The sequence below is a fragment of the Microtus oregoni genome, unplaced genomic scaffold, assembly GCF_018167655.1.
Source record: "Microtus oregoni isolate MIOR12 unplaced genomic scaffold, Mior012 000000F_ref0000247, whole genome shotgun sequence".
Taxonomy (NCBI): domain Eukaryota; kingdom Metazoa; phylum Chordata; class Mammalia; order Rodentia; family Cricetidae; genus Microtus; species Microtus oregoni.
Window position 1 is genome coordinate 54,557,056 of NW_024543059.1, and position 27,945 is coordinate 54,585,000.

Consider the following 27,945-nt stretch of genomic DNA (forward strand, 5'->3'; position numbering starts at 1 on the left):
GCAGTGTGTTCCCAGTGTGCAGGGACACAGTGAGTGTTGCAGTGTATTCCCAGTGTGCAGGGACACAGTGTTGTAGTGTGTTCCCAGTGTGCAGGGACACAGTGAGTGTTGCAGTGTGTTCCCAGTGTGCAGGGACACAGTGAGTGTTGCAGTGTGTTCCCAGTGTGCAGGGGACACACTGGGTGTGGCACACATCACTGCATTCATGAGCAGAACCACTGTCCACTACACATCACTTAGGAAACTGCCCTGCAGCCTTGGAGCAGAGGGTCACAGGCTGGAGACAGGTGCTTTGAACCATTCAGACACCTTAGACACAGCACCACACCATAGTATTCCCATTCTGAAGTTGGGTGGTTTACAGAGCTGTGTGTCATTCCATTCTGTTTAGAATAGTTCCATTACTCCAAAAGAGAAACTGTATCCTTGGCAGAGAACATCATGCCCTGCTGCCTCCCAGATCTGGCCACCCTTACTCTGCAGATGTGGCCGTGCTGGACATTCATGTGTGACCTCTTTCACAGTGTGATGTGCACAGCTGATGAGGTGATCCATGCTGCAGCTCATATGCACCTCCGCCCTCTTATTGCTCAATACTATGGTTCTTGGATGTGCTCTATTCTGCTGACTGCACACAGCTGCTCAGAGGTTGGGCTGTTCACAGGCTGCTGCAATGAACACGGCTCTGGAGGACTCCTTGTCTTTAAGTCTCTTGGGCCTGGGCCTATGTTAGAACCACTGGTTCAGAAGTGTGACTTGATTTAATCTGTGATGTGGGGGGCATCCGTGGGTACACTGATTGAGGTCAGAAGAGGACACCAGGCATACTGCTCTGTGTCTCTCTGCCTCACGGCCCTAGGTTGAGGTGTGGTGCCCAGCAAACCCGGAGTCTCTGCTTCTCTTTAGCCCACAGTGCTGACGTGGGCCATGAAATCTGTCCTCATGCTAGGGAAGTGAGGATTCTCAGGCGTAGCACCAACTCCCAGCCCTCCTCCCAAGCAGGATCCAATGGTGGGCACTAACGACTCTCACTGAATCTATGAAGTACACTCTTGGCATCTGTGGCTCTTTCACTGCTGAGATGGCATTCAGCCTTGGAGAAACTCTCCTCTCCTCCTTCCCCTTTGCTGGTGAAGGTGCTGTGCCCGCTCAGCAAACCCTCTATACCAAGTCACAGTCCCAGCAACTCACCAAGACCTCTTAGAAGCTGGTGGCTCCTTATGTCATGGAAAATGCCCTACATTTATGGCTTTAGGTAAGCTGGATGCTAGGGGTCTGTTAGGCCATGACATCAACAATGGTTTCCTCACAGTCACAGGGTTCTGTTCTGTTCATCCTTGCAATTGTACTACCTTCTGTATCTAGAGGAGCTCCAAGGGATCCAACCCCCTCTTCAGACCTGTCTCAGGTACACCACACAGACACACAAGCACATTCGCAAAATTAAAAATAACCATTTTGTTTAAACTGTAAGACAAGTTGTAGAATATTCCCTTACATTGTGTAAAAATATGCTGCTGTGATTGGTTTAATAAAGAAGCTGACTGGCCAACAGCTGAACAGGATAAAGTTAGATGGGAGAATTCTGGGAAAAAGAAAGATGTGGTCAGGGGAGTCACCAACCAGACGGAGAGGAAGCAAGATATGCTGGAGAGATAAATGCCATGAGCCTCATGGCAGAATGTAGTTTAATGGAAATGGGTTAATTTAGGTTGTAAGAGCTACTTAGCAATAAGCCTGAGCTATCGGTCAAGCATTTAGAATAATATTAAGTCTCCATGTTGGTTATTTGGGAACTGGCAGGCAGGAGAGAAAAATCCACCTATAACCAATTCCTTACTAAGTGAACCAACCTGGAAAGTGAGACGGTGGCCGTCTCTGTCCCAGAGCTGCCACAAAAGGACAATGATTGAAAACTGAATGACACATCTGCTCTTGACATGACCTTTCATGCTATAACATAAACTCTTATCATGCAAAATTTCTTATACATTGAAATTTTTATGATAGATCACTCAGATTTTTTAATTATACTGTTTTAAATTTATTGTTAAATCAATACCATCTCTTTTATACTAAAAAAGAACCCACAACCTAAAATTCTTGCCAGGTCAAATGTTTTACCTTGAATTCAAACTGTTTAACTACAAAACAGCGGTCAGAAAAGAGGCAGTTTACTGGTTCCTTCCCATTATAAAATCGTTTATGACATTTCAAGTGGTCAGCCACCAGAAAGGTTAATTCCTGCTTCTGCGGTCAGGCTTTACTCCAGGTGATTGCTCTGGGCTGTCCTGTTTACCTATTCCCAGCAAAGCACACTGCTCCGTGTACACACTCGCTGTTAAGAACATATTGACTTGCTGCCTGCCCTGCTGGAGTCAGGCATGAAGACAGAATTCCAAATGTCACATTTGCAGACGGCTGGGTCACTTAGGTGCTGTCAACCTGAGAATCCCTAACATATAAACTGGACTTGATTACCACACAGATGAGCACACCAGAGGGGCAAATTTCTAACCATTTTTAAGATTCATGCAGAACTTTAAAACTGAGTTATATCTGTAGAGTGAAAACTCTCATTTAAAAGCCTTTCTTTTAATAAACTCAAACTGGTGCTACTAACAGCCCATAGACGCTGTGATCACTCTAGCCTCACACTCAAAGTCTTCACACTTCCTGCTGGGATTCAAACGGGAACATACACAGTAAGGGTTGAGGCCCACGATGCCATTTACCCAGAACACACTGGTTCTGAAAAACCTAGCAAAAGCAAATCTTGTTCCTTTCACAAGGATCTAAGGGAAAGCAAACCTGGTGTATTATCTGAGCCACCGGGAGCTGTTCAGCGTACTGCAGAGGTTCCGTGAGCTCCTCCTCCATCCTGTCTTCCATGTCGCTGGAAAGCAAGCAGAGAACACACTCAGGCAAGTGGCCATGGTGAATATGTAGAAAATGTGCTTACCGCAGACCTAATGTAAGTTTTAGAAATAATATTTATTAATTCTTTTGGGGAAACTACCCAACAAAATGACCCTGATTTAAATGATGTGACCAGAAATGTATTCAGACTACACGTACTTGTGTGATGAAATCGGCTAATGTCACTTACTGTCCTGGTCCCCTCTCTCGCTCCAGACTGAACACTTAAGAACCTGTTCGTGAGGTCTGGGCTCTCAGCAGGGCAGTTGCTGTCTTTCTCGCCTTCTCTGTGCACCATTCCACCGGCCCTGCCACTCCGGATCTTGGGTTTTGCCTGTGATTACTCCTGCCTGTCTGGACCAGCCTCTAATCCCGCTGTCTGCTCTCTCTTCTACACGTACAGATTCATTTAAAACCACCGAACTGCATCACTCATGTCTCAAAGATAGAAACTGTGTCACGTGCTTCTCTACTTACGGGTGCTCACCATCTATCTTGGTAAGGGGGAAATACACCCAACTTTTAGTTTTAAATTTAAAATGATATACAACATCCACACAACACAGGTTGAAACAATATGAATTACACGACATGGAAACGCAGATTTCCGATTGTTTGATTAGTATTTTTAGTGAGCATATCAACTCCTGAGCTTCCCTGTGACATTTTCACACACAGATCATTTTCCTTTGTTTCTGCCTCTCACTACCCTCACCTGTATCCCCTTGTGGGCCCTGCTCCTATGTGGCCCTCAATTTCACTTTCAGACACACACATTCCATCACTCCCTCATCACCCTGATTCCTGGAAATCAGAAATTTTAAAAAGAAAAAATCTTTCCAAGTAGTCTGGTAAAATGTATTTTTTCAGTTATTGACTATCTTAGAAATAAACCCAGAACTTTAGACAGTAAGACCTAACTGCAGCAGACATTCTTTTACCCCTTTCCAGTGAGCTCTACATCAGTGTATCAAAATTAGATTTTAAAACCCCAAACTTGGACTTTTCCTGGAAAACATAGGTATAAGCTTGGCAAGGATGAGGGTTGTAGCATCTTTCTCAAGAGGGGGGTTGGTAGGGAAGCCAACGCCAACGCACCTGGAGTAAAGACAGGTGACTCTGTCCACAGAATGCCATAGGGAGGAGAGGAGGAGGTCACTGCTAGAAGTCTGGAGGACGGCGGGTGTGGGGAGGAGGTCTACTGGCTCATGGGGAGAGCTTCCTGAAACTCTGACACAGCTCAAGGAAAAAACAGGGAACACACTCAAGATCCAGGCATAGGCCAGGACTTCCTGAGAGGACCCTGGTTGATGGGTAAGCGAGACCAACAAGGACAAGTGGACTCTCATGAAATTTAAAACCACTTCCATTCATCAAAGAAAGAGCTGGGTGAAGAGGCAGCCTAGGAACAGGAGAGAACCTTGGCCAACTATACAGCCAACAGGATTAGTGCCGAAGACAAACGAAAGCCCAACACCCTAAACAGGCAACGAACAAGAGAGTTCTCCAAAGAAGCACAAATGAGCAATAACTATTGCAGAAGGTGCTCGATGTCCTTCGCATCAGAGAAACACTAGATAAAACTATGTTGGGAGCCCAGCTCCACCAGGAAGCGACGAGCATCAAGACACAGACTGCACTGATGTTGGTGGAGTGTAAACCTACAGCTACCAGGGAATCAGTGTGGAGGCTTCTCCGGAACAAAAGCTGCCACTGTGCACAGCACAGCAATGACCATGGAGAGTCCTCTGGGTGTGCCCAGAAGTGCTGGAGGTGGGGCGTGTGTGTGTGTGGGGGGGGGGGGGACTACTGCTAAACGGAACCCACACGTGGCCAGGGGACACAGAGAAAGCAAGCTGGGGCTACGCTCGAGGCCTCCCCCAGCTGGAGCTGCACTCAAAGCTCCCCCCCACAAGCTGGCTAGCCTGAGATTGCCCGAAGGTGCTCAGCAGCTCCCCTCAGTGTGCTGCAGCGGTGGCAGGCCTGGCTTGGGGCGCTGACAGACACCCGTCAAAAGCCTGTGGCCCCAGTGTGGAAGTTACAGTTGCATGCACATGCCCATCAAATGCCCTTCTACGGAGCCATGCTGACACCACAGACTAGGCCAGAGAAGTTTCTCTCTGCAGCGGTAGCGGTGACTGCACGGATTCAGAACTAGTCAAAGAACAGAGAACAGGTGACAGTTTGGATGGGACACCCTGCAGTCTCAAACTCCCATAGCTGTGGCTACTGCAGCACACCACAGGCTGGGTGTGGGAACGGCCGGGGCTGCCCGGGACATAGAGGCAGCTAAAGGTTGAAGGGAAGCAGAGACACTCTCCACAGTCGTGTGCAGCTGTCTACATTGTTCCTGTTGGACTGTCTGGAGGTTTAAGCATCATGACCAGCTCATGTCTGAGTGCCCCAGTACTTACCCATCAGTTACCTATCTGAGTATATCCCTCACAAAGTCGCTCGGCGTGTAATTCCCCGCGAAGCTCAGGCACCACTGATGGGGCCTCTGCAATGGTTCACTGCTGTCTCAGAGCTAAAACAACCACTCGAGTTTCCGGAAATGCGTGTTTGCTTCCCCACGCACACTGATTCCGGGACCCAGCTGGGGCCCTGTCTACTGAGACAATCTTCAATGCTTTTAACTTCTACTATTTCTGTATTATTTTTCTTAGACGTAGGCCCAGGGGGCCTTTTCCTCCCACTTTATGTTGAGGTGAGGTCTAGAACGTTCTTTGAGGGTTGATAGTCTAGACAATTCTCTCAGGGACACAAGAGACAGGACCTTTCGATTCAAAAATTCTGTTTCAGCTCCAAGAAGTTTTCTGTTGTAGTTTGTAATGATCTTTCTGTTTATTTTCCGTTTGGTTTTCTAGCTGAAACACTAAACTGAACACAATGGACCGTCTCTAACTCCCTCTCATATCCAGCGCTATTTTCCTGACTCTCATTTCTATTCTCTCTTCCTCTCACTGAACTTCTGGTAATAGATACCGTCTCTTGGGGAGCTTGTAATTTAGTTTTTGCTTCTGAGGTGATTTTGTCTTTTTTGTCGATTTCTTCCCAGAGTTCAGTCAGGTTCTATTTCAGACATGCCTGTTTATCTCTTTCTGTCGTGACTTTTTAGCTGATGGCCAGGGCATTCTTTCTCAGCACAGACACTTGTTTAAGGTGTTGTTCAGATTCCAGGGCTGCCGTCTGCTCTTCCTCCAGTATCTCTTTTATTATCCACGCACCCCCTCTCTCTCTCGTGTGTGTGTGTGTGTTCTCGTATGTGCAGGTGCATATATGTGATACTCAAATGTCACTCCTCAGGAGCTGTCCAGCAAGTTTTTAGAGACAGCTTCTCACTGGCTTGGGCTTTCCTGCTGACTCAGACTGGCTGGCCAGTGAACCCAGAGGTCCACTTGTGTCTGCTCACCACTGCGGGAATTACAGCACCAACCCAGCTTCTTTATCGAGGGTCCTGGGGCTTGAACTCAGGACCTTACAATTGCATGTGAGCACTGTGTGACTAAGCCATGCCCTCAACCCTTCTTTCTATTTTTGCTTTCAATCACTGAAGGACTCTACATATATAACAAAATGTATATAAATCATATATTACATATAATTTAATAAGGTTTGATCTTAATTTCCTATTTTATTCTTGATTAACTTTGTATTTTTCTGAATTCTTCTTCTGGTGAGGATCATTTACATTGGCTTTCCTGAGATTAGTAATGGCGATTTGTCTGGAGTTCAAGGAAGAGAGGAGAAGAACTAGTTTACAGAGGTTCTCGGTTCAAGTGTGCCCTCTTCTGTAGCTACAGTGAACTGCAGTTTCTGTAAAATTGTATTGCCGGCCCCAGTGGTGGGACACAGGGCTATTTTTAAATGCTCCCTTGCTTCCATAAAGCCTCTCCATACCTGCAACTGCCTCCTTCTTTTCCACCACATCAACACTTCAACAGCACTGCGTGCCCACCTCCTCCTCCCCAAGTCTTCTGCTCCCAGAGAACCACTTTCCCAGGGGGGGCACAGCCCCCAAGCTCTCTAAGATGCTTATACCCGAGGAAACCACAGTGCTCGTTTCACCTTACACACAGATGGGTTTTGTGTTATTTTTTTGTTTGTTTGTTTTGTTTTTTTGATTTTCAAGACAGGGTTTCCCCGTAGCTTTTGGTTCCTGTCCTGGAACTAGCTCTTGTAGACCAGGCTGGCCTCGAACTCACAGAGATCTGCCTGCCTCTGCCTCCCGAGTGCTGGGATTAAAGGCGTGCACCACCACCGCCCGGCTAACACACAGATGAAACCCCAAAAGAATGATTTTTCTCTTCCAACTCATTTCAAGTCCCTTCCGTAAAGTCCCTTCTTTTTATTTTACATTTTGAGAGTTCTTATATTGAGGAATATGTGCACATTGTGTGAAAATGTATTGCTGTGATTGGTGTAATAAAAATCAGAACGGACAACAGCTAGGCAGGAGGTGCAGCTGGGATTTCTGGGGAGAGACCAGCAGACATGTAATGTCAGAGGTCCTCCTGTATATGTGTCACTTTTATTGGTTAATGAATAAAGAAGCTGCTTGGGCCTATGGCAGAGGAGAATAGAGCTAGACAGGAAAACTAAACAGAATGCTGGGAGAAAGTAGGTCAGAGAGACACCATGTAGCCACTGAAGGAGAAAGATGCCACAACCTCATGGTGACACACATATTAATAGATGGGTTAACTTAAGATATAGGACTTAGCTAGCAGTATGCCTAAGTGATTGGCCAAGCAATGTCTTAATTAATACAGTTTCTGTGTGATTATTTTGGGTCTGGGCAGCAGAGAATGAACAAGCAGTCTCTGCCTACAGATATGGAGGAAGCAGAACGGGCAGTACATGGCAGGAGAAGATTAATAGAAATGGGTTAATTTAAGTTATAAGAGTTGGTTTAAAACAAGCCTAAGCTAAGGCTGAGCTTCATAATTATTAAGTCTCCATGTCATTGTTTGAGAGCTGGTGGCCCACACTCCTATCCACTCAGCTCCTCCGAAGGTTAGCCTTCCACTTTCTCTTTCCAAGCCCCTCACTGAGATCTGCTGACATGCTCTCATGAAGAAGTGATACTGCACAGAAAGGCTGTGTGGTTCTTCCTGACAGCGCTACGTCTAAACAAGGCTTTCAGAGACAAGACAAGCAGAGTCTGCTACTCTGAAGGGACTGGAACCCAGCACAGCAATGCTGCAGTCTGTGATGAAACTGACGAACACGCTGCCCAAATGCTCTGTGCAAGTAAAGGAAGCAGAGCAGGCACATGAGACACTCAGGAAATCAATTTATAGTGGTTATCTTCTGTGTGCTGGGTTTCTCTTTCCTAGATGTCCAGAGACCAAAAAATCTTCCTTATTATGCTACCCAAGCACTCCTAAAAGAAAACTAGAATTATTTACACTGCCCATGCCCAAGGTCAGCTCTGACCCAGAAAGAGTAGATTTGCTTCCATAATGCCATGTTAAAATCAGATTATTCATGTATAAAATGTGTAGTTTATTGGTCACTAAAGGCCAAAGCATTCTTCTAAGAATTGAAAATTGTAGGAACAGGAAAGCAGAGATGTTGTGCTATAGTAGATACTAAAAATACAATCTATAAATAATTCAAAACACATTATCTAAAGTAACTCAAGGACATTAGGAAGAAACTCCATAAACAAACCTCAAAGCCAATGTTTGGTATAAGTCCTTTAATAAGTCAGCTCAAAATAATTATTTGAAGCCGGGCGGTGGTGGCGCACGCCTTTAATCCCAGCACTCGGGAGGCAGATGCAGGCGGATCTCTGTGAGTTCGAGACCAGCCTGGTCTACAGAGCTAGTTCCAGGACAGGCTCCAAAGCCACAGAGAAACCCTGTCTCGAAAAACCAAAAAAAAAAATAATAATAATAATTATTTGAAACTAAAATATATACTAGAGAAAGCAAATTAATTTATATGTAATATACATTAATTAAATTATATATATATATAATATATATTTTAAAGGTGTGGAAAAAATTTCTATTTCTTAGTAGTATTTTTAAAAACATGTTCAAGTAGCCACAAATGGCCAGGAAACACTTTTAAAGATGCTCAACATCCTCAACCATCAGGGAAATGCAGATTAAAACCACTTTAAGATTCCATTTCAAATCAGTGAGAATCGCCATTATCAAGAATTCAAGTGACAAAAAATGTCTAACTGTTAGTGGGAGTGTAAACTGTAAACCACAGCACTTATTTTGAAATGTCTAGAGATTTGACCCTCCTCCCCAAACAACAGAACTAGAACTGTGACATGCCTCTGCTGTCCTGCTCATGGACACACACAGGCCTCGGACTCCCCCTACGGAGACACCTGCACATACCTCTCTGCTGTCCAAATGTCCATCAGTAGCTGAAGAGACAAGGAATGTGTGGTACATGGGCGGGAGTGAGGGGTCGGTGGTTAAGGACATATATTGCTCTTGCAGAAGCCCAAGCCCAGGCCCCAGCACCCAGTCAAGCAGCTCACAACCCCCTGCAAGTTCAGCTCCAGGGACTTGATGCTCTCAGAAACCATAAATTCTTCCAGTAAATGGAGTGATGTCACTGAGGCCCCAGAGAAAGAGTCTGCATGACCACCCTTACATGCTGACTCCAGCTTCAAGTCTGCCCTTGCGTTTAACTTTGAGCACAAATGAGAGCCAGGAAACTAGAGACATGTCAACAGAAAAGACGTGGTAGACTGTGTATAGAATCAAAGTCGAGAGGCAATACTGGGGGTGGAAAGATATTAGCGGGGAGGGTGTAAGAGTAGGGCAGATGGGGCGCTAGCCCAAAGGAAGGGTGGCATATATGGAAAGCCTTATGGGAACCTTATGAAAAACCTTAAAGATTTTGGGCAGTGGTGGTACATGCCTTTATTCCCAGCACTCAGAGGCAGAGGCAGGTGGATCTGTGAGTTCATGGACAGCCTGGTCTATAGAACAAGTTCCAGGACAGGCTCTAAAGCTACACAGAGAAACCCTGTCTTGAAAAGCCAAAGAAAAGAAAAGAAAAGAAAAGAACAGAACAGAACAGAAAAGAACCCCAAAGATTGCAAATGCAATTCTCCTGCCTGGTAGAGAAGGTATAGGATTCCTCCCTGCAGATTACCGGTGCAGATTACTGGTTAGAAGCCCAGGACTAGGGAGGTCATGGGCCCCAGGGCAGAACCTTTATTGCTATTTGCTAAATGGCCATGCTGTCCAATTGCCTTCGGATTATTTACACTTCTTCCCACAGATGTGGGCTGCTCCCAGTGGGCAGTAGTGGGTGGAGAGACACACAGCTGCTCAGATGCTGAGAAGAGACTGAGTGCTCAGGCCTAGGCAAGCATCTGTGCCAACCCACTGCCAAACACCACCACTCGGGGAGCACCGTGGGAGAGGAGCTGGAGAATGGAAGGTGCTGGTGAGTGTGTGACACTCGTGACCTCACAGCAGCAGGGTCAATCCAGCCAAGGCTCCAGCACAGACAGGCTCTCCAGGCCCTTACCCTGATTGAGGAGCTAGGGGGACGAGTTGGGTGGGAGATGTATGGGAGGGAGATGTGTTGTTAGGGAGGATCCTGGTTGGGAGGCAGGGTAAATGTGACCGTGTTTCATTGTACAAATGGACAAATGTATGAAGTCCTCAAGAATAAAGACAAAATTGGTTTTGAAAAGTGAACACAAGTTATTTACACGACCCAGACAGAGATGCCTGGGCACGCAGGCTGCACCAAAGTGCCAGATGTGATGGTGAGCTTATCAAATTCCACGATATCCCTGAAGGAAAGAGCACAAGCACGGCTCAGAGCCCAGGGCTAGTGCCCCCATGCTTAGCCTCTGCACTGCAGCCATCCTCTGCACTGCAGCCATCCTCTGCACTGCAGCCATCCTCCTCTGCACTGCGGCCATCCTCCTCTGCACTGCGGCCATCCTCCTCTGCACTGCGGCCATCCTCCTCTGCACTGAGGCCATCCTCCTCTGCACTGAGGCCATCCTCCTCTGCACTGCGGCCATCCTCCTCTGCACTGCGGCCATCCTCCTCTGCACTGCGGCCATCCTCCTCTGCACTGCGGCCATCCTCCTCTGCACTGCGGCCATCCTCTGCACTGCGGCCATCCTCCTCTGCACTGCAGCCATCCTCCTCTGCACTGCGGCCATCCTCCTCTGCACTGCGGCCACCCTCTACACTGCAGCCATCCTCCTCTGCACTGCAGCCATCCTCTGCACTGCAGCCATCCTCTGCACTGCAGCCATCCCCCTCTGCACTGCAGCCATCCCCCTCTGCACTGCGGCCATCCCCCTCTGCACTGCGGCCATCCTCCTCTGCACTGCGGCCATCCTCCTCTGCACTGCGGCCATCCTCCTCTGCACTGCGGCCATCCTCCTCTGCACTGCGGCCATCCTCCTCTGCACTGCGGCCATCCTCTGCACTGCAGCCATCCTCCTCTGCACTGCAGCCATCCTCCTCTGCACTGCGGCCACCCTCTACACTGCAGCCATCCTCCTCTGCACTGCAGCCATCCTCTGCACTGCAGCCATCCTCTGCACTGCAGCCATCCCCCTCTGCACTGCAGCCATCCCCCTCTGCACTGCAGCCATCCTCCTCTGCACTGCAGCCATCCTCCTCTGCACTGCAGCCATCCTCCTCTGCAGTGCAGCCATCCTCTGCACTGCAGCCATCCTCTGCACTGCAGCCATCCTCCTCTGCACTGCGGCCATCCTCCTCTGCACTGCAGCCATCCTCCTCTGCACTGCAGCCATCCTCTGCACTGCAGCCATCCTCCTCTGCACTGCAGCCATCCTCTGCACTGCAGCCATCCTCTGCACTGCAGCCATCCTCTGCACTGCAGCCATCCTCTGCACTGCAGCCATCCTCCTCTGCACTGCAGCCATCCTCCTCTGCACTGCAGCCATCCTCCTCTGCACTGCAGCCATCCTCTGCACTGCAGCCATCCTCTGCACTGCAGCCATCCTCCTCTGCACTGCAGCCATCCTCTGCACTGCAGCCATCCTCTGCACTGCAGCCATCCTCTGCACTGCAGCCATCCTCTGCACTGCAGCCATCCTCCTCTGCACTGCAGCCATCCTCCTCTGCACTGCAGCCATCCTCTGCACTGCAGCCATCCTCTGCACTGCAGCCATCCTCTGCACTGCAGCCATCCCCCTCTGCACTGCAGCCATCCCCCTCTGCACTGCAGCCATCCTCCTCTGCACTGCAGCCATCCTCCTCTGCACTGCAGCCATCCTCTGCACTGCAGCCATCCTCTGCACTGCAGCCATCCTCTGCACTGCAGCCATCCTCCTCTGCACTGCGGCCATCCTCCTCTGCACTGCGGCCATCCTCCTCTGCACTGCGGCCATCCTCTGCACTGCGGCCATCCTCCTCTGCACTGCAGCCATCCTCTGCACTGCAGCCATCCTCTGCACTGCAGCCATCCTCTGCACTGCAGCCATCCTCTGCACTGCGGCCATCCTCCTCTGCACTGCGGCCATCCTCCTCTGCACTGCAGCCATCCTCTGCACTGCAGCCATCCTCTGCACTGCAGCCATCCTCTGCACTGCAGCCATCCTCTGCACTGCAGCCATCCTCCTCTGCACTGCAGCCATCCTCCTCTGCACTGCAGCCATCCTCTGCACTGCAGCCATCCTCTGCACTGCAGCCATCCTCCTCTGCACTGCAGCCATCCTCCTCTGCACTGCAGCCATCCTCCTCTGCACTGCAGCCATCCTCCTCTGCACTGCAGCCATCCTCCTCTGCACTGCAGCCATCCTCCTCTGCACTGCAGCCATCCTCCTCTGCACTGCAGCCATCCTCCTCTGCACTGCAGCCATCCTCCTCTGCACTGCAGCCATCCTCCTCTGCACTGCAGCCATCTTTCTCTGCACTGCAGCCATCCTCCTCTGCACTGCAGCCATCCTCTGCACTGCAGCCACCCAATTTTACTTCATGCCCTGAACATCAACAGCAATCCTGACAGGGACGCTGGGCATCACGATACCTGGGCTCGAGTCACACTACAGACCACAGGGACAAAGCAGGTCGGTAGCACAAACAGACATATAGATCAATGAGTAGAACTTAGGATCCAGAAATAAACTCCAGCACAGCAGCCAAACTGATGACAAAGGGTTAAAAACGCTGGAAAAAAGCAACTCCCATCCATAGCACAGGGAGTATACATCCTGATACTGGATCATGAAACAGGAACTATCTTTTTCAACCTCACACAATTCTTTACTCAGAATAGATCAAAGACTTAACAAAAGATGGGAAACTCTGAAACCATTAAAAGAAAATGCAGAGAAAACACTTCACACTACGGGCAGAGACAGCACCGTGTCACAGTAGGAAAATGTATCAGCCACTTTCCCACTTAGTTCCCGTGTGACGAGTGAGCGAGGCCAGGGTCGCGCCTATGGGCTCTGGAATCCATCAGTTTGTTGAGTATTCACTTCTCGGGAAACTGTGCTGGAAAACATGCCAAACTGGGAGCCGAGGCCACTGGGTAAGGACAGAAGGGTTCTTCCGAGGTTAAAAGGACGTCAGTCAATGCCATTTTCGAGTATTTCTTAATAATATTCCCTGAGACAAAGGTTCAGTGGACTAGGCCCTCATTTCATCACGCTGAACAAAGTACACCATATGGTTGCCAGAACAGAACGCCATGGCCAAGGCAACTTAAAGACAGACAGGTTTATTAGGATTAAGATTCCTCAGGGACAAGAGCCCGTCAAGGCAGAGAAGCAGGTGCAGGGTTCCAACTGTGAATACCGCCAAAAAAAAGACCCCCCGAGCCCTTTGTGTGGCCAGGTCCCTTTCTCCTCGCACAGCGCAGTTCAAAGGTAGCTGATCATGAATATCAAAATTATTATTGTTAAAATCTGATAAGCTACAATAAGGAACTAAAAGCTTTAAGACGTGACTTGGATAAAAGTAAGATAAAGACAAATAGAAGCATGCAGTCCTGAATAAGAGTTGTTGCCTTCTGTTTCCTGTGTGCTGTGGCTGGAACACAGGCATTGTGAACACTAGACAGGTCCTCAGATGCCGAGCTACACCCCTTAACCATGTGCGGGGACGAGGGTGTCCCTTTGCACATGGGCAGAGGACAGAGGTGACACTAGGTCTCCTGCTGTGTAACTCTCTGCCATGTCCCCTGAACCTGGTTGTTTTTTGTTTTGTTTGTTTGTTTTCCTGTCAGGGTGGCTGAAGTGCCAAATCCTCTTGTCTCTGTACCCTGCACCCCCAAAGTGCTGGGGTACAGCTATGCTCAGGCACACACACTTTTACTTGAGTGCTGGGTATCTAAACTCAGGTCTTGCCTGCACGGGGCACTTCTCACTGAGCCATCTCCCCAGCTCCTAAAATACTCAAAGCATCATCTGCAGAGGTTAGCACAAAACCACACCGACTCCGTCAGCTTGGGCAGTGTGTGGCATGTTGATAAAAGCGAAGCTTCCAGGAACAGCAAGAGGCTCACACCACACTGCACCTCACACTGACGAAGAGAGAAGGGGCTTTAGATAGGAAGTGTGCCTGCTGTATGCATCATCATAAGAACATGGTGCCTGAAGAAGGAGAGTAAACAAGTAGAGCAGAATGCCGCATCCTCGCCATGCCTTTCCCTTGTGCCCTGCGGCCTTGGGGACTCCTAGCACCAGAACAGCAGGTCTGGAAGTGCCAGCCTGAGACCTGGTGAAAAGGCACACTATTATCTCATTTCCTAAACTGGGGTTCTAAGTTGATATTATTATTATTTTATTATTATTATTGCTGTTGTTATTGTTATTCTAGCTTCTGCCTCTTGCATCTCCTAAAGACTGTATTCCCAGTATTTATTTTATAAATTAAACATTTTAAAATTCCAATCTGCTTTTAAAGTTAAAGATTAAAGATCGTTTATTATTTATTAAATAATAACAGTCCTCAAACAAACATCCTATGGTTTTTTGACCTCCAATTTCTTTTTCAAGTAATTAACAAATACGCAAAGTAATATATTAAAAGCTGCTAAAATGTGGTGATTCCAAAGTATCCTATAGATGAAGCTTTCACACAAGAAAAAATATGCATTGCTAGGATTCTTACGGCAACCAATTTATACACAGAGACATCCCTACCATTCTTTTCTGAACAGACAACTCAGTATCAAGAGTCTTGCTGTCTTCAGCAAGGTGAGGATAGAAGCATCATTTTATTTAAAGCTCCAATCTTCCTCAATCTCTGGTACTTTTGGAAAGGTCTGGTACTCATACACAAACACGAAACACTGCTGCCATCTTCTGGCGCAAAGAATCCAGTTCTCAAACAGGAAATGACCAGATGGAGTCAACATCAGCAGATCAGACGGTCAAACAAATGGCGGAATGGGGCGCAGACACCACTGCAGCCACAGTTATTCTCTGATGATGCCTGTGATCAGTCTCCCAGTGCTAATGCAACCAAGCGACTTAGCTATGTGTGAAGCAGTTCTTGCTTTTGGCTCCCATAAGCGCGGGCAAAGTTAACTCTTTAGCGACCGTGTGAGACAGAGCCACTGAGACTAAGAAGAGTTGGCGCAGCCATCCCCTGGCCATGCAGCTGGTGAGCGAGTGCTGGGGTTTGCATCCAGGAACACACTCTGGGTGGTAATTAAGCTGTAATATTCCCTGCATCATGCAGAAAAAAATTAACCCAGGCTTAACTTACTGGGATGAGCAGTAGCATAATTAATATGACAACCAGGAGTGTCAGGAAACAGAGGCTAAAGTCTGAAAGAAGCATTAGTGATCTTGTGATTATATCAGATACTCACCCTCTGAGCACCCACGGACAGACGCCAGTGATATATAAGCAATCACACCACTTTAGATTGAACACAATTTCACATTTTTAAATCTCAACAGTTAATGCTCTAAGAAAACTCAGCTTGCTCTGACATAGTCTGAAATGTTAATCGTGGAGTTTGTAACTCTGGCACACAGGGTACTTGCCACTTCCCCTTGCTCACGCTGAACTTCCAGGAAGAGGAACAGCCACATGGAGCTGCACTGTTCGCACGCACACTACTGTCTCAGAAGTCTCAAGGCAATCCCTGTGGGCTTCAGTTCTCTATTCGTGGTAAATAAATTACTAAAAAGTTTATGAAACGATCAATGCGTTTTGAAGTTATAAGAACTTTATGTTTGCAAATGACAAAATGGATAACTTCAACATTAGTTCTGTGACTTAATAAATCAAATGAAACCCCTATTCCTCATGCTCCATTCTAATAGAATCTGAGATAACTAAAGTGGCAAACTGTCATAAGATAATAAAACAGATGGCCAAGTAAGATGCTGAAGGTGATATAGAACTCTATATTTATATCTCTATATCTATACATAGTGAGCAAATATATAAGCCACCAGAGACTTGTGTACACGTCAGGGACCAACCCTGTCAGTGGTGACTGGAGCATCTCACCCGCCCTACAGTGAAGCATCACAGTCTAACCCACTCACTATGAGCAGCATGCAAGGAGCAGTGCAATCACAGAGTCCACAATATTCGGGATGAGTTTACCCGACATTCAGGTGTCTCCATGAAAGACATCCCTGTAAATACACATTTGCTGGAACGCATGTGGTGAATTATAGATATGGCAGTCACTTGCATGAGTGACTGTAGAGTCAAGCTGTCTGTATCTGGTCAAAAGAGAAATCTTCTGGAGGTTCTGAGATGTTTGATTCAGCAACACCAGAGTCAGCATGACCCCCCAAACAAAGGATCATCAGAAAACTAAACTGTACAACCAACCTAGAAAATAGCTATCCAAATGACTGTTGGGATACGTTCACAGATTGTAGAACCCACTGTTGCTATCCACACTCCCCAAATGAACAGAGTCAAGCCATCTCAATCAAAACCCCAGCTGGCTTCTTCAAGACACCAACAAGCTGACTCATGAGCAAAACGAATGTCAGCCACTACTCACGCCGTCCTCACAGACTGACTGAAATGGACCAGATTCAGTCATAAACTGGGAGCCATAAACTTCCAGAAGTCCCTGTGGCTTTAGGTTAGGCGAAGAGTGACTCCCAGCATCTACTAGGCATAGAGAAAGTTGATAAACCAACCATAGTGAACCAAGTTGAGAGGAAAACCACAACCTAGAAAAACCATTTTGTGATCTGAAAAAGAACCTGCGTCCAGAACATGCAGAGAAGTGTCGTCATCTAAGGAGGAAACAAATCAGTGTTTTAAAAATGAGCAAAAGATACTTTATGAAAGATGTATTGATGACCAGTAAATAAAACTATGCTCAGCATCTGTAGTCATTAAATATGCAGAATAGGACCACCATGAGCTATTACTACCCAGAAGACCTAAAAGGAAACACCAGGAACAAGGGTGTGTGGAGTGATCACCTGTGGGACGACAAAGTGACAGCGACTTCGGAAAGCAGCTGAGAGTTTCCTACCAAGTCAAGCCTGCAGCTCCCGGGATCGGCTACCCCACACTCAGATATTACTCAGATGAAAGAAACCTTACCACCTACATGAAAATGTATATAGCATTTATTTCTAAATAATGTCCAAAATCTGGGATAGGGAGAGATACCCTTTGGTTAGTAAGTGGACAGTTTGTGGGCGAGCCATCAGAAGGTGCTGCTCCCACAACAATGCAGATGCAAACATGCTAATCAGGGTCAGAGCCAGAATCAAACATGCTGGAGTGCCTGCTCCACGGGCGTGATGGTCTACCAAAGACCAACCACAGGCGTGCTGGCCTACCAAAGGCCAACCATGGGCGTGCTGGCCTACCAAAGGCCAACCACGGGCGTGCTGGCCTACCAAAGGCCAACCACGGGGCGTGCTGGCCTACCAAAGGCCAACCACGGGGCGTGTTGGCCTACCAAAGGCCAACCACGGGCGTGCTGGTCTACCAAAGGCCAACCACGGGCGTGCTGGCCTACCAAAGGCCAACTACGGGCGTGCTGGTCTACCAAAGGCCAACCACAGATGTGCTGGTCTACCAAATGCAGTCAAGGTGTCCGCGAGAACAGTCGTAAAGTACTCAGCGTCAGAGACTAAAATGGTTGTTCAATTGTATGTATCTGTCAAAATCCTGAAAATACATTAAAAGGCATTCTTAAGTAAATTATCCTTTGTTTCATAATTTTTATCCTTTGAAGCTTCCATATATTTATATGATATGTCTTTTTAATGAAAAATTATTGCCATGGTCAACATCCATGAAATTCACAAATAAAATATCAGCACAAAGGCAAACACAGCCTCTGAGGGAAGTGAACTGACTCCTCCACTCACTGCGCTCCATGATGTCACCTTATCACACCTAAGTTTCAGAAAACATAAAAGTTCTGCTTCTCACAGCTATTCCAATTAGCTTTACATTCTAATGATTTCAGTCTATATGATTATAGGTGTATGCTGAGACTACACAGAAATATAAAAAAAGCCAATCTGAACCAATAACAGTGCAATGTTTCCACTATGTTCTGTGTTTTTCAAAATGCACCCAGCATTTTTAGTAATGCTGTATTAACATTGCTGGTCTAAAATCTGAAAAAGTAAATATATAGCATATCCAAAAATGTCCATCACAACATGGTTTTCTGTGATATCTACTTCCTGATGGACAGACTTTTCTGTGCATAGAATGCCAGCCATCTCTGCATATGAATAGCACCTGCACATAGTAATACCTGTTCATACATGTAAAAGCTCCTGGAGCAAAACAGGAACAGAATTCTCATGTTAGCTGAATGAATGAAACAGCCATGTTTTTGAGAGAGGTCTCGCTATGCTGCAAGGGACAGCTAATTCTTGGGTGTAGTCTTCCTGCTTGAACCTTTCAAACAGACGGGAGGGCAGAGACACCAGTGAACAGAGGCCCTGTTTATAACCAGTCATTATAAAGAGCAACACCCTAAATAAAACTTACTTGCAAACACTAGAGGGCGCGCTAAGCCAACAGACTTTGGAATGCAATTGCAAAACTTAGTTTTATCCTTAAATACAAACTGTGACTATTGTCAGCATTAAGAATTTTGCTTTCAAACAGAGAAGGAAACTGAAGAGGAGAAATCCATTCTTCCAGAACATATAACAAAACTTCCTACGACCCCACTGCAATCCTCTTCAGCTTCCAGTTACAATATACACAGTTCGGCATTGGGAGAAAGAAGGGACAAAAATGTCCTCGTCCCCAAGGGAGATTATACAGTGTTCAGGTGGCTAAATGGGAGTAAAAAGACTTTCACATGTTTGAAGTTGAGGGAAATTTTAAAACTAATCTGGTAAAAGACATAATGCTAATGTATTAAATAATCTCATAGTCTATTAAAGTGCAGCTTAGCAATTTTTACAAAAGTAATTTTAAAGCTACTATCTAAAAAAATTAATAAAATTATTTCTGTTGCTCTTATCTGCAGCCTTCACAGTTTTATAAGTCACCAGCCATAAGAAATTGGAAAAGAAAAAAAAAACTTAAGGCTTTGAACTGTAGATCAAGAACTGAGCTTCTACCTAAAACCTCACAGGAAGTCCTCCTGGCATTTCTAACTTGTTTCTGTCACTTTCCGTGCAGCAACTAGAAATCCCTGAAACAGTGCTAGCTGCCCCTAGTGATCTGGGAAGGCCCTGGAGCGTGAGCTGCCTGACCTACTAGAAAAAGGCATTACTATAGTTCCCACAAACGCTTCCATTTTGTCTTTCAAAAATAATTACAGGAAAAAAATGAGCATTGTAAATATTTCAAAGCCCTAACTTAAGCCAATTTCCCTCGGCCTCCCGCATACAAATACACATCCACCAATGCCCTACACAGCTTTGTCTGTCTAATACCTTTCTCCAGCAGCAAACCATGGCTGACTGACTGCTGTTGGCATCTCAAGCCTTAGCACATCGCACACGGCAATGTGACCAGCATTGTAGTTTGGAAGCCATCCCAATCCGAGCACAACCAGTTTCCCAGCCATGTTGACAGCGTCTGTCCATGACCCGAAGAACACACAGCCTGTGAAGGGTGGGGATCAGCGAGGAGCTCCACGCTACTCACAAACACCGTCACGGCCCAGTACGTTTCATAACAATTCACAGACCACGAGCCTGGAGCTGCTACCTGTGTAGCAGTTGAGATGAATACCTGCTCTCCACGGCTGTCGGGTCCCGCTGCAGGCTGATGGTCTCTGCCGTGATCTCCACTTTCCGCACACTCCCAAAGAAATCGGTTATCAGGACATGTTTGGGATCGCGCTGGAAAAGGTCAGTACGATGTCCAGGAGTAGATACACAGAGACTTTTGGGACAAACTTGAAACTGAAAATAGTAACAGTATTAGTCATCGTGATAAGCACATACACAAACAACTTTGACTACATGAAGCAGTGCACTAGACGGTAGTGTATTATAAAGATAAGACCCTGGGTAAGACTAGCATTTCCTTCCTACTGCAGTGCCTGGTCTCAGAAGGAAGCCTACGGACAGCAGAAGATGCTATAAGGGTGCTGATCTGACTAACACAGTAGTCAAGGAAAATGAGCCACAGCTGTCCAATAGGTAAAGAAGATTACAGAGTCCAAGCGGACTCCAGGAAGGTGAAGTATGGCCAACTACAGCACACCTCTACTGCTGTGAAACTATGTGTCCCTTCAGAAACCAATTAACTTAGTTTAACCGTGGTAGCATCCCCCAGACATGCAGTGAAAACCAGACTTCTCCACTCACAGATGTCATGGTAATTTCTGTGTTAATCTTACCTGTGACACTCCACACTAGTGATTAGCAAGACAGACACATGCACACTCATTGAGAAAAGCAAAAGGAGTGTTTACTGAGCTCACAGACACCTTCTAAAGATGACCTGAGGAGCCAGAGACTACGGTTGGAAACACAGACTCCAACGGTACAGTGTACTATTAAGGGGGCAGATATTCTATTGCTCCTACAGCGCCGACACAGTCCTACGACCACAGTCCCTCAGCAAACTGTACTCTGGATCTCTAGATAACAGAACACAAAGCAAGTGCTATTATGACCTAGAGATATAACAAATTGTTGTAAGTTCTTATGGATCACTTTACACATCACTTTGTGTGCATGCATGACACAGGGTCTCTCTATATAGGCCTGGCTGTCCTAGAACTCACTCTGTAGACCAGACTAACCTCAAACTCACAGGGATCCACCTGCCTAGAGCTGGCAGACAGAGAAACCCTTCTCAAAAAACTGAAAAAATAAAATAAAAAAGATTTTAAAAATAAGCACTGGAAAAGGTGATGCATTTTCTTCTCGGAATAAATGTGTATTGCATTCCCACGTGAGCTAAGCGGCCCAGGAGCTGCTGTGCTCGGGTTCTGTGACAGCAGAAGTCGAGAGAAAGCATGTTTTCATAAGAGAGAGAAGCAAGGTGGTGCTTCTGTCTACTAACAAGTGAAATTAGCAGAACGCAGGGACATCACAGGAAAATCCGCAGAAATGGCTAGCCTGACTCATGGCAGCTCAGAGTCAGAACCAACAACCAGGGAGCCCGCACCGGCCTGACCTGGGCCTCTACACAGCTCGTCTACTGGAGGGACTGGGCATTTCAATTGTACTTTAATAAATAAAGCTTGCCTGAGGTTCAGAAAGTAAACAGACCAGGCAATGATAACATACACCTTTAATCCCAGTAACCACACTAGTTTGCTATAGAAACTGGGCAGTGCACGCCTTTAATCCCAGCCCTAGAGAGGAATGTAAAACGGAAGGAAACAGCTCTCAGACATAGTCTCATTCTGAGATTCCTGGAGGCAGGATCACTATTTTTAGACTGAGGTTGAGGTAAAAGCCAGTGGCTGGCTGCTTTTTGGGTTTTCAGGTTGAACCCCAATTTCTCTAAGTTTTTATTAATCATGTTTCATGGGACTCCTAGTAATGGGAGCAGGGGCTGTCCCTGCTTTGACTAGCTCTCAGAAACCCATTACTCATACTGGATTGCCTCACCCAGACTGAATACAGGGGAGGTGCTTGGTCTTATGGTAGTTTGACAGGACATGCTGAGGGCTGCCCATTTCTGAGCAAACAGAGGAACGGTGGGTAAGGGGGCAAAGAGAAGGGGGAGGGAGTGGGAGGAGAAGAGGGAAGGAAGATTGTGGTCGGGATATAAAATAAATAAATAAATTTTTTAAAAAGTGAAATTAGTATTACAAAAAGTTTGTGTTAATATTCAAGTCCCTATCAGAACTTAACACGTATCAACACACATAATCTTCAAACTGGTGTTAGCAAGTACTCCTGGCCCATTTGGCAGCCCACAGCAGCAGCTCTAGAATTTGGCAGGATTCTGTCAATACTGACAACTCACTCGAAGGGATTCTGCTCGGTGAGGGCCAGTGCAGAGTTGGGTTGAGAGTAAGGACAGAGTCATCTGCTCGGTCACCCTCGTTCCTGAGTCCAGGAAAGCAGAAGCTGTGTCTGCCCGTGTGCACAGCCAGTGACCACATGTATCAGACACAGAAGGAACGTCCTACGCCAGCGGCCCTGTGCTAGCAGGACACGGGCACTGGGAGGGCAGGACAGGAGGGTCGGACCAGTGTGTGCAGATGAATGAACACAGTGCAAGCAGGTGGGAAGAGTGACGTCATCACAGAACTACCCTCTGCAGCTTCTCACTTTGCCAACTCAGCAGCTTCAAGCTGCTCGAACTGAAAGGGCACAGCACAGGAAAGAAGGGGATTTTAATTAAATTCAAGCTATGCTGAGAGACTCCACTACAAGTTATAGGCTATAAAACTATGTAAGGAAAGGGCTTCAAGTCAAATGACAAAGACTTCGCTCAATGCCTGAAATCAACAAAGACAGACTGGTAAATGTTACAAGAGAGAAATTGAGTTCTATGGAAGCTCGGAGAGAGTAAAATAAAATCCAAGGAAGAGCTCAGTTGGCCTTCCTGGAAGAGTACAGCCCGGCTAAACTCAGTCAGAATGGTGAGAACTTCAAAAGGTGAACAGATGGCTTTTAAAATATACCCAGCAGGTAAAAAAGAAACAAAACAAAAGTAGTCAAGGACCCAGGAATAAAGGGTGACTGGGTTAAAGCTGCTGGCCCCGTGTGCTAAACGTTATACTGGGAGACAACAAGATGGCCTAGCAGGTAAGGGCACACGCCACGAAACCTCATGACCAGAGGACCCGCATAGGACATAACTTACTGACTTCCTCAAGTTGTCCTCTGCACATGCACATATGCACACACATGCACACATATTCTGCACACATGCACACATATTCTGCACACATGCACTTATATGCACACCCATACAGACAGATAAACGTAATTTTGAAGTTCCAAAGGGCACACCATGATGCAAGCACAGCACCCACTGGAATCCTGGGAAGAACAGACCTCAGGAACCACATAAAAGCTAGCACACCAATATGTGAAATAAAATCAATAGAATACTTACAAGGTCATTCATGTTAGTTTGGCTAGCTGGATTAATCTCTTCCAAAAACTCCAAGACGTAGAAGGTGTACCTGTCCATAAGATGGACTCCAATTGCAGGGTCTGGCTGGTGCTGCGAGAGGGGGAAGCACTCATCACACAGGAGCATCCTGACAAATTGTTTGAAATATCGAAACTTCCTGTTTATAACATCTAACAACAGCACGCACACATAAAACACGTGGAGTAAAGGGAAAACACTCACGGACAGCGAATCCTCCCCCACTTGGCTGCTAGCCAAGGCCATGATGTTAGGGGAATAAAACCGCTCGTACATGGACGCGCCTTGGCAAGTGTCAATAATGAACAGCAGCTCATTGTAGCTGAAAGAAAAGGGGAGAATTCGAATCATGCTGTTAGCTATACACTAATATTCCTCCAATGATTCAGTAATGTAAACCTCAGTCACCTATCAGCTGAAAGAAAAGGGGAGAATCCAAATCATGCTGTTAGCTATACACTAATACTCCTCCAACGATTCAGTAATGTAAACCTCAGTCACCTATCAGCTGAAAGGTAAAAGAAGAATTCTACTCATGAGAGCGCTCCAAAGGGGACAGAGGTGATGTCCCAAGACAGCTGTCTCCATGTGTCTGCCCTCTCCTCTCGGCCACACAACTCAGAGCTCAAATATTTAAGAACCTCTTGACATACAGGTTTCCTTGGAAACTTAACTCTGTATATGAGCACATATGAGCACAAATGCTCTGCTGATGCTCGTATTTCACACACATGTGTGTATGGCTCCGTCACCGTACTCAAACGATGCCCAGTACGGCTGGAGAGGCAAGTGCTGCAGACACACTGAGACATAAAGTCCCAACAGCCACAACTTAAGGGTGTCTGTTTTAGCTCACAGTTCCACTCCAGCAGAGGAAAGGCACAGGGGCTGACTGGCTCCATCCGTAGTGGCAGGAGCCTGTGACATAGTCACATCTATGTAGTTCAGAATCTGAAAGCCCCGGCCATCCCCCTCCCATTCACCCCAGAGAGCTCAGGCACAGTCCCAAGGGTCCCACAGCCTCTCAGCAGAGGGCAACCAGCTGGAAGTGCAACCCTCACAGGCTTGTGTTCCTGGCTTCCTGTCTCTCAACCACAGCTCCCTGATAACATCAGACTCTCCCCGCTCACTGTGCCTTCTTGTTTAGATGGAAAACAAATGGACTTTCCCTTCCAGACTGGGGGCCAGAGTGACTCTCCTCCCTGAATGTGCTTGCCAATAGCTGCAGCCTCGCAACAATCACACCGCCACGGAGCGGTGGAGTCACTGCTGGGGTACACGTGACATGTCCAAGTGTGGAACAGTTCGGAGCTGCGGCCTTGGGAAGTCCTAGAGTGCTCTGGGTGGACCATGTGCTGGGGCTCAGAAGGTCACCATGCCAACAGAAACAGACAGTCTGTGCTCGTCAGGTTCCAGAGGACACCCGGAGCTGGACTAGAGGCGGTCCACATGTATTCCGGCAAAGAATCTGGCTACGTCTGCCTGTGCCCTGAAACTGTGAGTGAGGCTGAATCAAACATAATGAACTAATTTAGTGGCACATCTTTGACTCAGCGACTCGGGAAGTGAAGCAGGAAGATCGTGAGGTTAAGGGCAGTCTGGGTGACACAGTGAGACTTTGCCTCAAATACACGCTGCGGGAGTAGGCATGGCAAGAACATACCAGCTACAGAGCAGGAGGTGTGACCTTGAAGTCAATCCAGGAGCAGTGGGAGGGCTCCGTGAGAAAAGGCTCTGGGGAACAAGACCTACAACCCGAGTTCAGTCCCCGCTACCCACATAGAGGAAGGATGAAACCAACTCCCCCAAGTTCCCTTTAACCTCTACATGCCCAGCAGAGTGTGTGCACACACAGGCACACATGTGTGCATACATATACACACGTGCACACATGTATGTGCGTGTACACAAATGCACACATGCACACACTAAATAAACAGATAAATGAAAAATGTTTCAAGTCAACTCATTCATGTTAAATAACTGAATTTTCCTTTCACAAAGTGCTGTTCAATGAAATAACATATATAAATTTCACAGTAAAAGAAGCGATTAGGGCAAGTTGAAATCATGTAAAATAATCACACATCTCCCACAGGAGGTTGATAGTGGTGCATGATCTGTTTGGTCTGTGTGTGTAGCCCCGGCTAGAGCACTTGCCCAGTGTGCACGAGCCCTGGTTCAACCCTCACCCTGTGGGAAAGAGCAGGAGACAGTAAGGAACAGAGTGAGGAGGTGCTAATTACCGTCTTTTCTGCCACATCTGCTCGAAAGCATCCGCAAGCTCTATGTTGGTGATTTCTTCAGAATCTTGGAATTTCAAGAAACCATTTCCCCCGTGACCTTGTAGAAAGCCAAAAAGACAACACTGACATATTTCCTGGCACATACAGAACACGCAGTAATAAAAGCACACAGATATACACAGTACATCCTTTCCTGCAATGCTTTAATACTACTTTCCTACCTAAAATACGGACTGGAAAACAGCTGCAATTTTCCCCACCAACTAAACAAAGAATGGCTGGACTGTACAAGAGCCGTTCATATCATTCTTTAAGGTTTTCTATCATAGTTACCTAACTCCACTGGCCTCCACTGGTATGTCTGCAGTTCATCTCATCCATACAGATGTGTCACATTTTGGTGAGAAAGGCACTAAGAACACCCAGTCCTGGTGCGCCGTCCCTTCAGTGTATGCTCCACGCTACTATGACTAGGAAGCACAGGTCTCAGATAAAAACTGATGTCTGCATCCCTGACCACTGAGCACAGTCCATTAGAGCTGGCCGAGGGAGGTGACATCAAAGAGCCAGTCTGTCTGGACGCAGACCCTCGCTGTGCCACTTACCGCCTGTTCTATTTTAGGTAAATAACTTAATCTCTGCCTCATTCTCTGCACACAGTGGAGCACTCCTGGCTGGCGCGGCCCCTGATGCAGACTGCTAAGGTGCCCTCCTCTCCGCAGTGAAGGAGGAAAGGCCAGGTCAGTTCCGGCCCCCGGGCCCCGTGACGTGAGCTCTACGGGTAAGGTGCACTTCCCCTTCCCACGGACATCCCTGCAGCAGGGCACACAAGTCAGTCAAAGCACACCAGACTGCAGTTGTCGCTTAGCACCAAGCCAAGCACTGTGTGCAAGGTAAGAGCTGCACAACTATGCACGGAGGCTCTGGGGAACAGCACCGAAATCACCAAAATCACCGGCTGCTGAAGGGGAAACGTGGGGACTGAAGACAGTTCATGGTGTGCAGAGCTGTAAATACAGCAGCTTTTATTATTTAGTATCCTAATTATCAGCTATTCCCGTTCCAGACTTCAGCACCTTTTCCTGTAAAACAGTGGACAGGAATGTTTAAGCTACGAGCTCGCTTATCTCTCCACAACCACTAGACTCTGCCGTTGTAGCGGAAAGCAGGGCAGAAGATGAAAAAAACACACAGAGACGACAGGGCCCTCAAAGCCGCGCTCCCTAAACAAGCAGCAGAACCCAGGAGAGCAGGCTGCCAGGCTCTGTTAAAACTACTGAATTCCTTCATGGCTGGAGTTATCTTCAAGGAAATGGTAACAAATCCAGAAGAGAAATGTAAAATCTGTAACGTGTGCAGTCTAGTACACTAACTAAAGCTAGCCTAGAAACTGGAACACTGGGGACCATGCTCACCAGTTTCATGAGTCTCACCCTGACCAGAACAAAGGATGTCAGGCGGAGTCCCAGTCCTGAGCCTGAGCTCTACACTACGCTAATCCTAAGGCAGGAACACTGGAGACTATAAATTTTTCAGCAGAGAAGGGACGGACGGCCAACAAGAGGCCAACACAGGAAGTGGGGTATGGCGGCAGGAGACTGAGGAAAAGGGGCAGAGCAGAAGAGCTCTGTGCAGAGCCCGGAACCAACACAAAGAGAACATCATGCACTGTCCTCCACGAGGGACCAGGAGGACCGCTGACTGCAGAACACCTGTCTACACAGCCAGACGTTCTGGGCCAGGACCCAGGTGTAGACATGAAACTAACTCATGTTTCCTGTGCACAGAGTCTGCAGGTGACTTTGTCCGCTTTCAGTGGGCCTGCGTTTTGACTCCCACCTGTCACATGACATTAGATGGGAATTTTTCCACTTGTGACATTTACACAGGCCGGCAACAGTGTCAGATTCTAGAATAAAGATCCTCAATCCACACCCCATTAGGTATCATTTCAAGTAGCCCTGTGTCATGGGAATAAACGACGGCACACCGTGCTAGTTTAGCTAAGTTAAACTTCAGCACTTGTCCACGGGGCTCCGCTCCAGCGGGTTTCAACGTAATCGACTACGGATTTCTAATTCTGAAATACCTGTCATATAAATAAGAATGTTGCTTCTGTCATCGGAGAGAAGACGCTTTGAACGAGGAGTACTAGGAGGCACCCTCCCGGTTAACACCCGCAAAAAGTTCTCCACAGTTACCTGAAAAAGTAAAAATACTTTTTTTAAAACAAGAGCAATTTGATAAAATTGAACCTGAAGAAATTAAAAACATTTCTCCTATCTACATATTACTCAGCATAA

General features: G+C 47.0%; 1 protein-coding gene across 1 annotated transcript in view; it reads right to left on the reverse strand.

Moving 5' to 3' along the window:
* Pigk (phosphatidylinositol glycan anchor biosynthesis class K) overlaps positions 1–27,945 on the reverse strand; it is a 74,456-nt gene that overhangs the window by 22,069 nt on the left and 24,442 nt on the right. Inside the window, exons 5-10 of the mRNA XM_041651037.1 lie at positions 27,732–27,843; positions 25,643–25,739; positions 23,601–23,718; positions 23,358–23,468; positions 20,058–20,230; positions 2,812–2,896 (exon numbers count right to left, since the gene is read on the reverse strand). Coding sequence (XP_041506971.1) covers positions 2,812–2,896; positions 20,058–20,230; positions 23,358–23,468; positions 23,601–23,718; positions 25,643–25,739; positions 27,732–27,843 — 696 coding nt within the window. The remainder of the gene's footprint in view (positions 1–2,811; positions 2,897–20,057; positions 20,231–23,357; positions 23,469–23,600; positions 23,719–25,642; positions 25,740–27,731; positions 27,844–27,945) is intronic.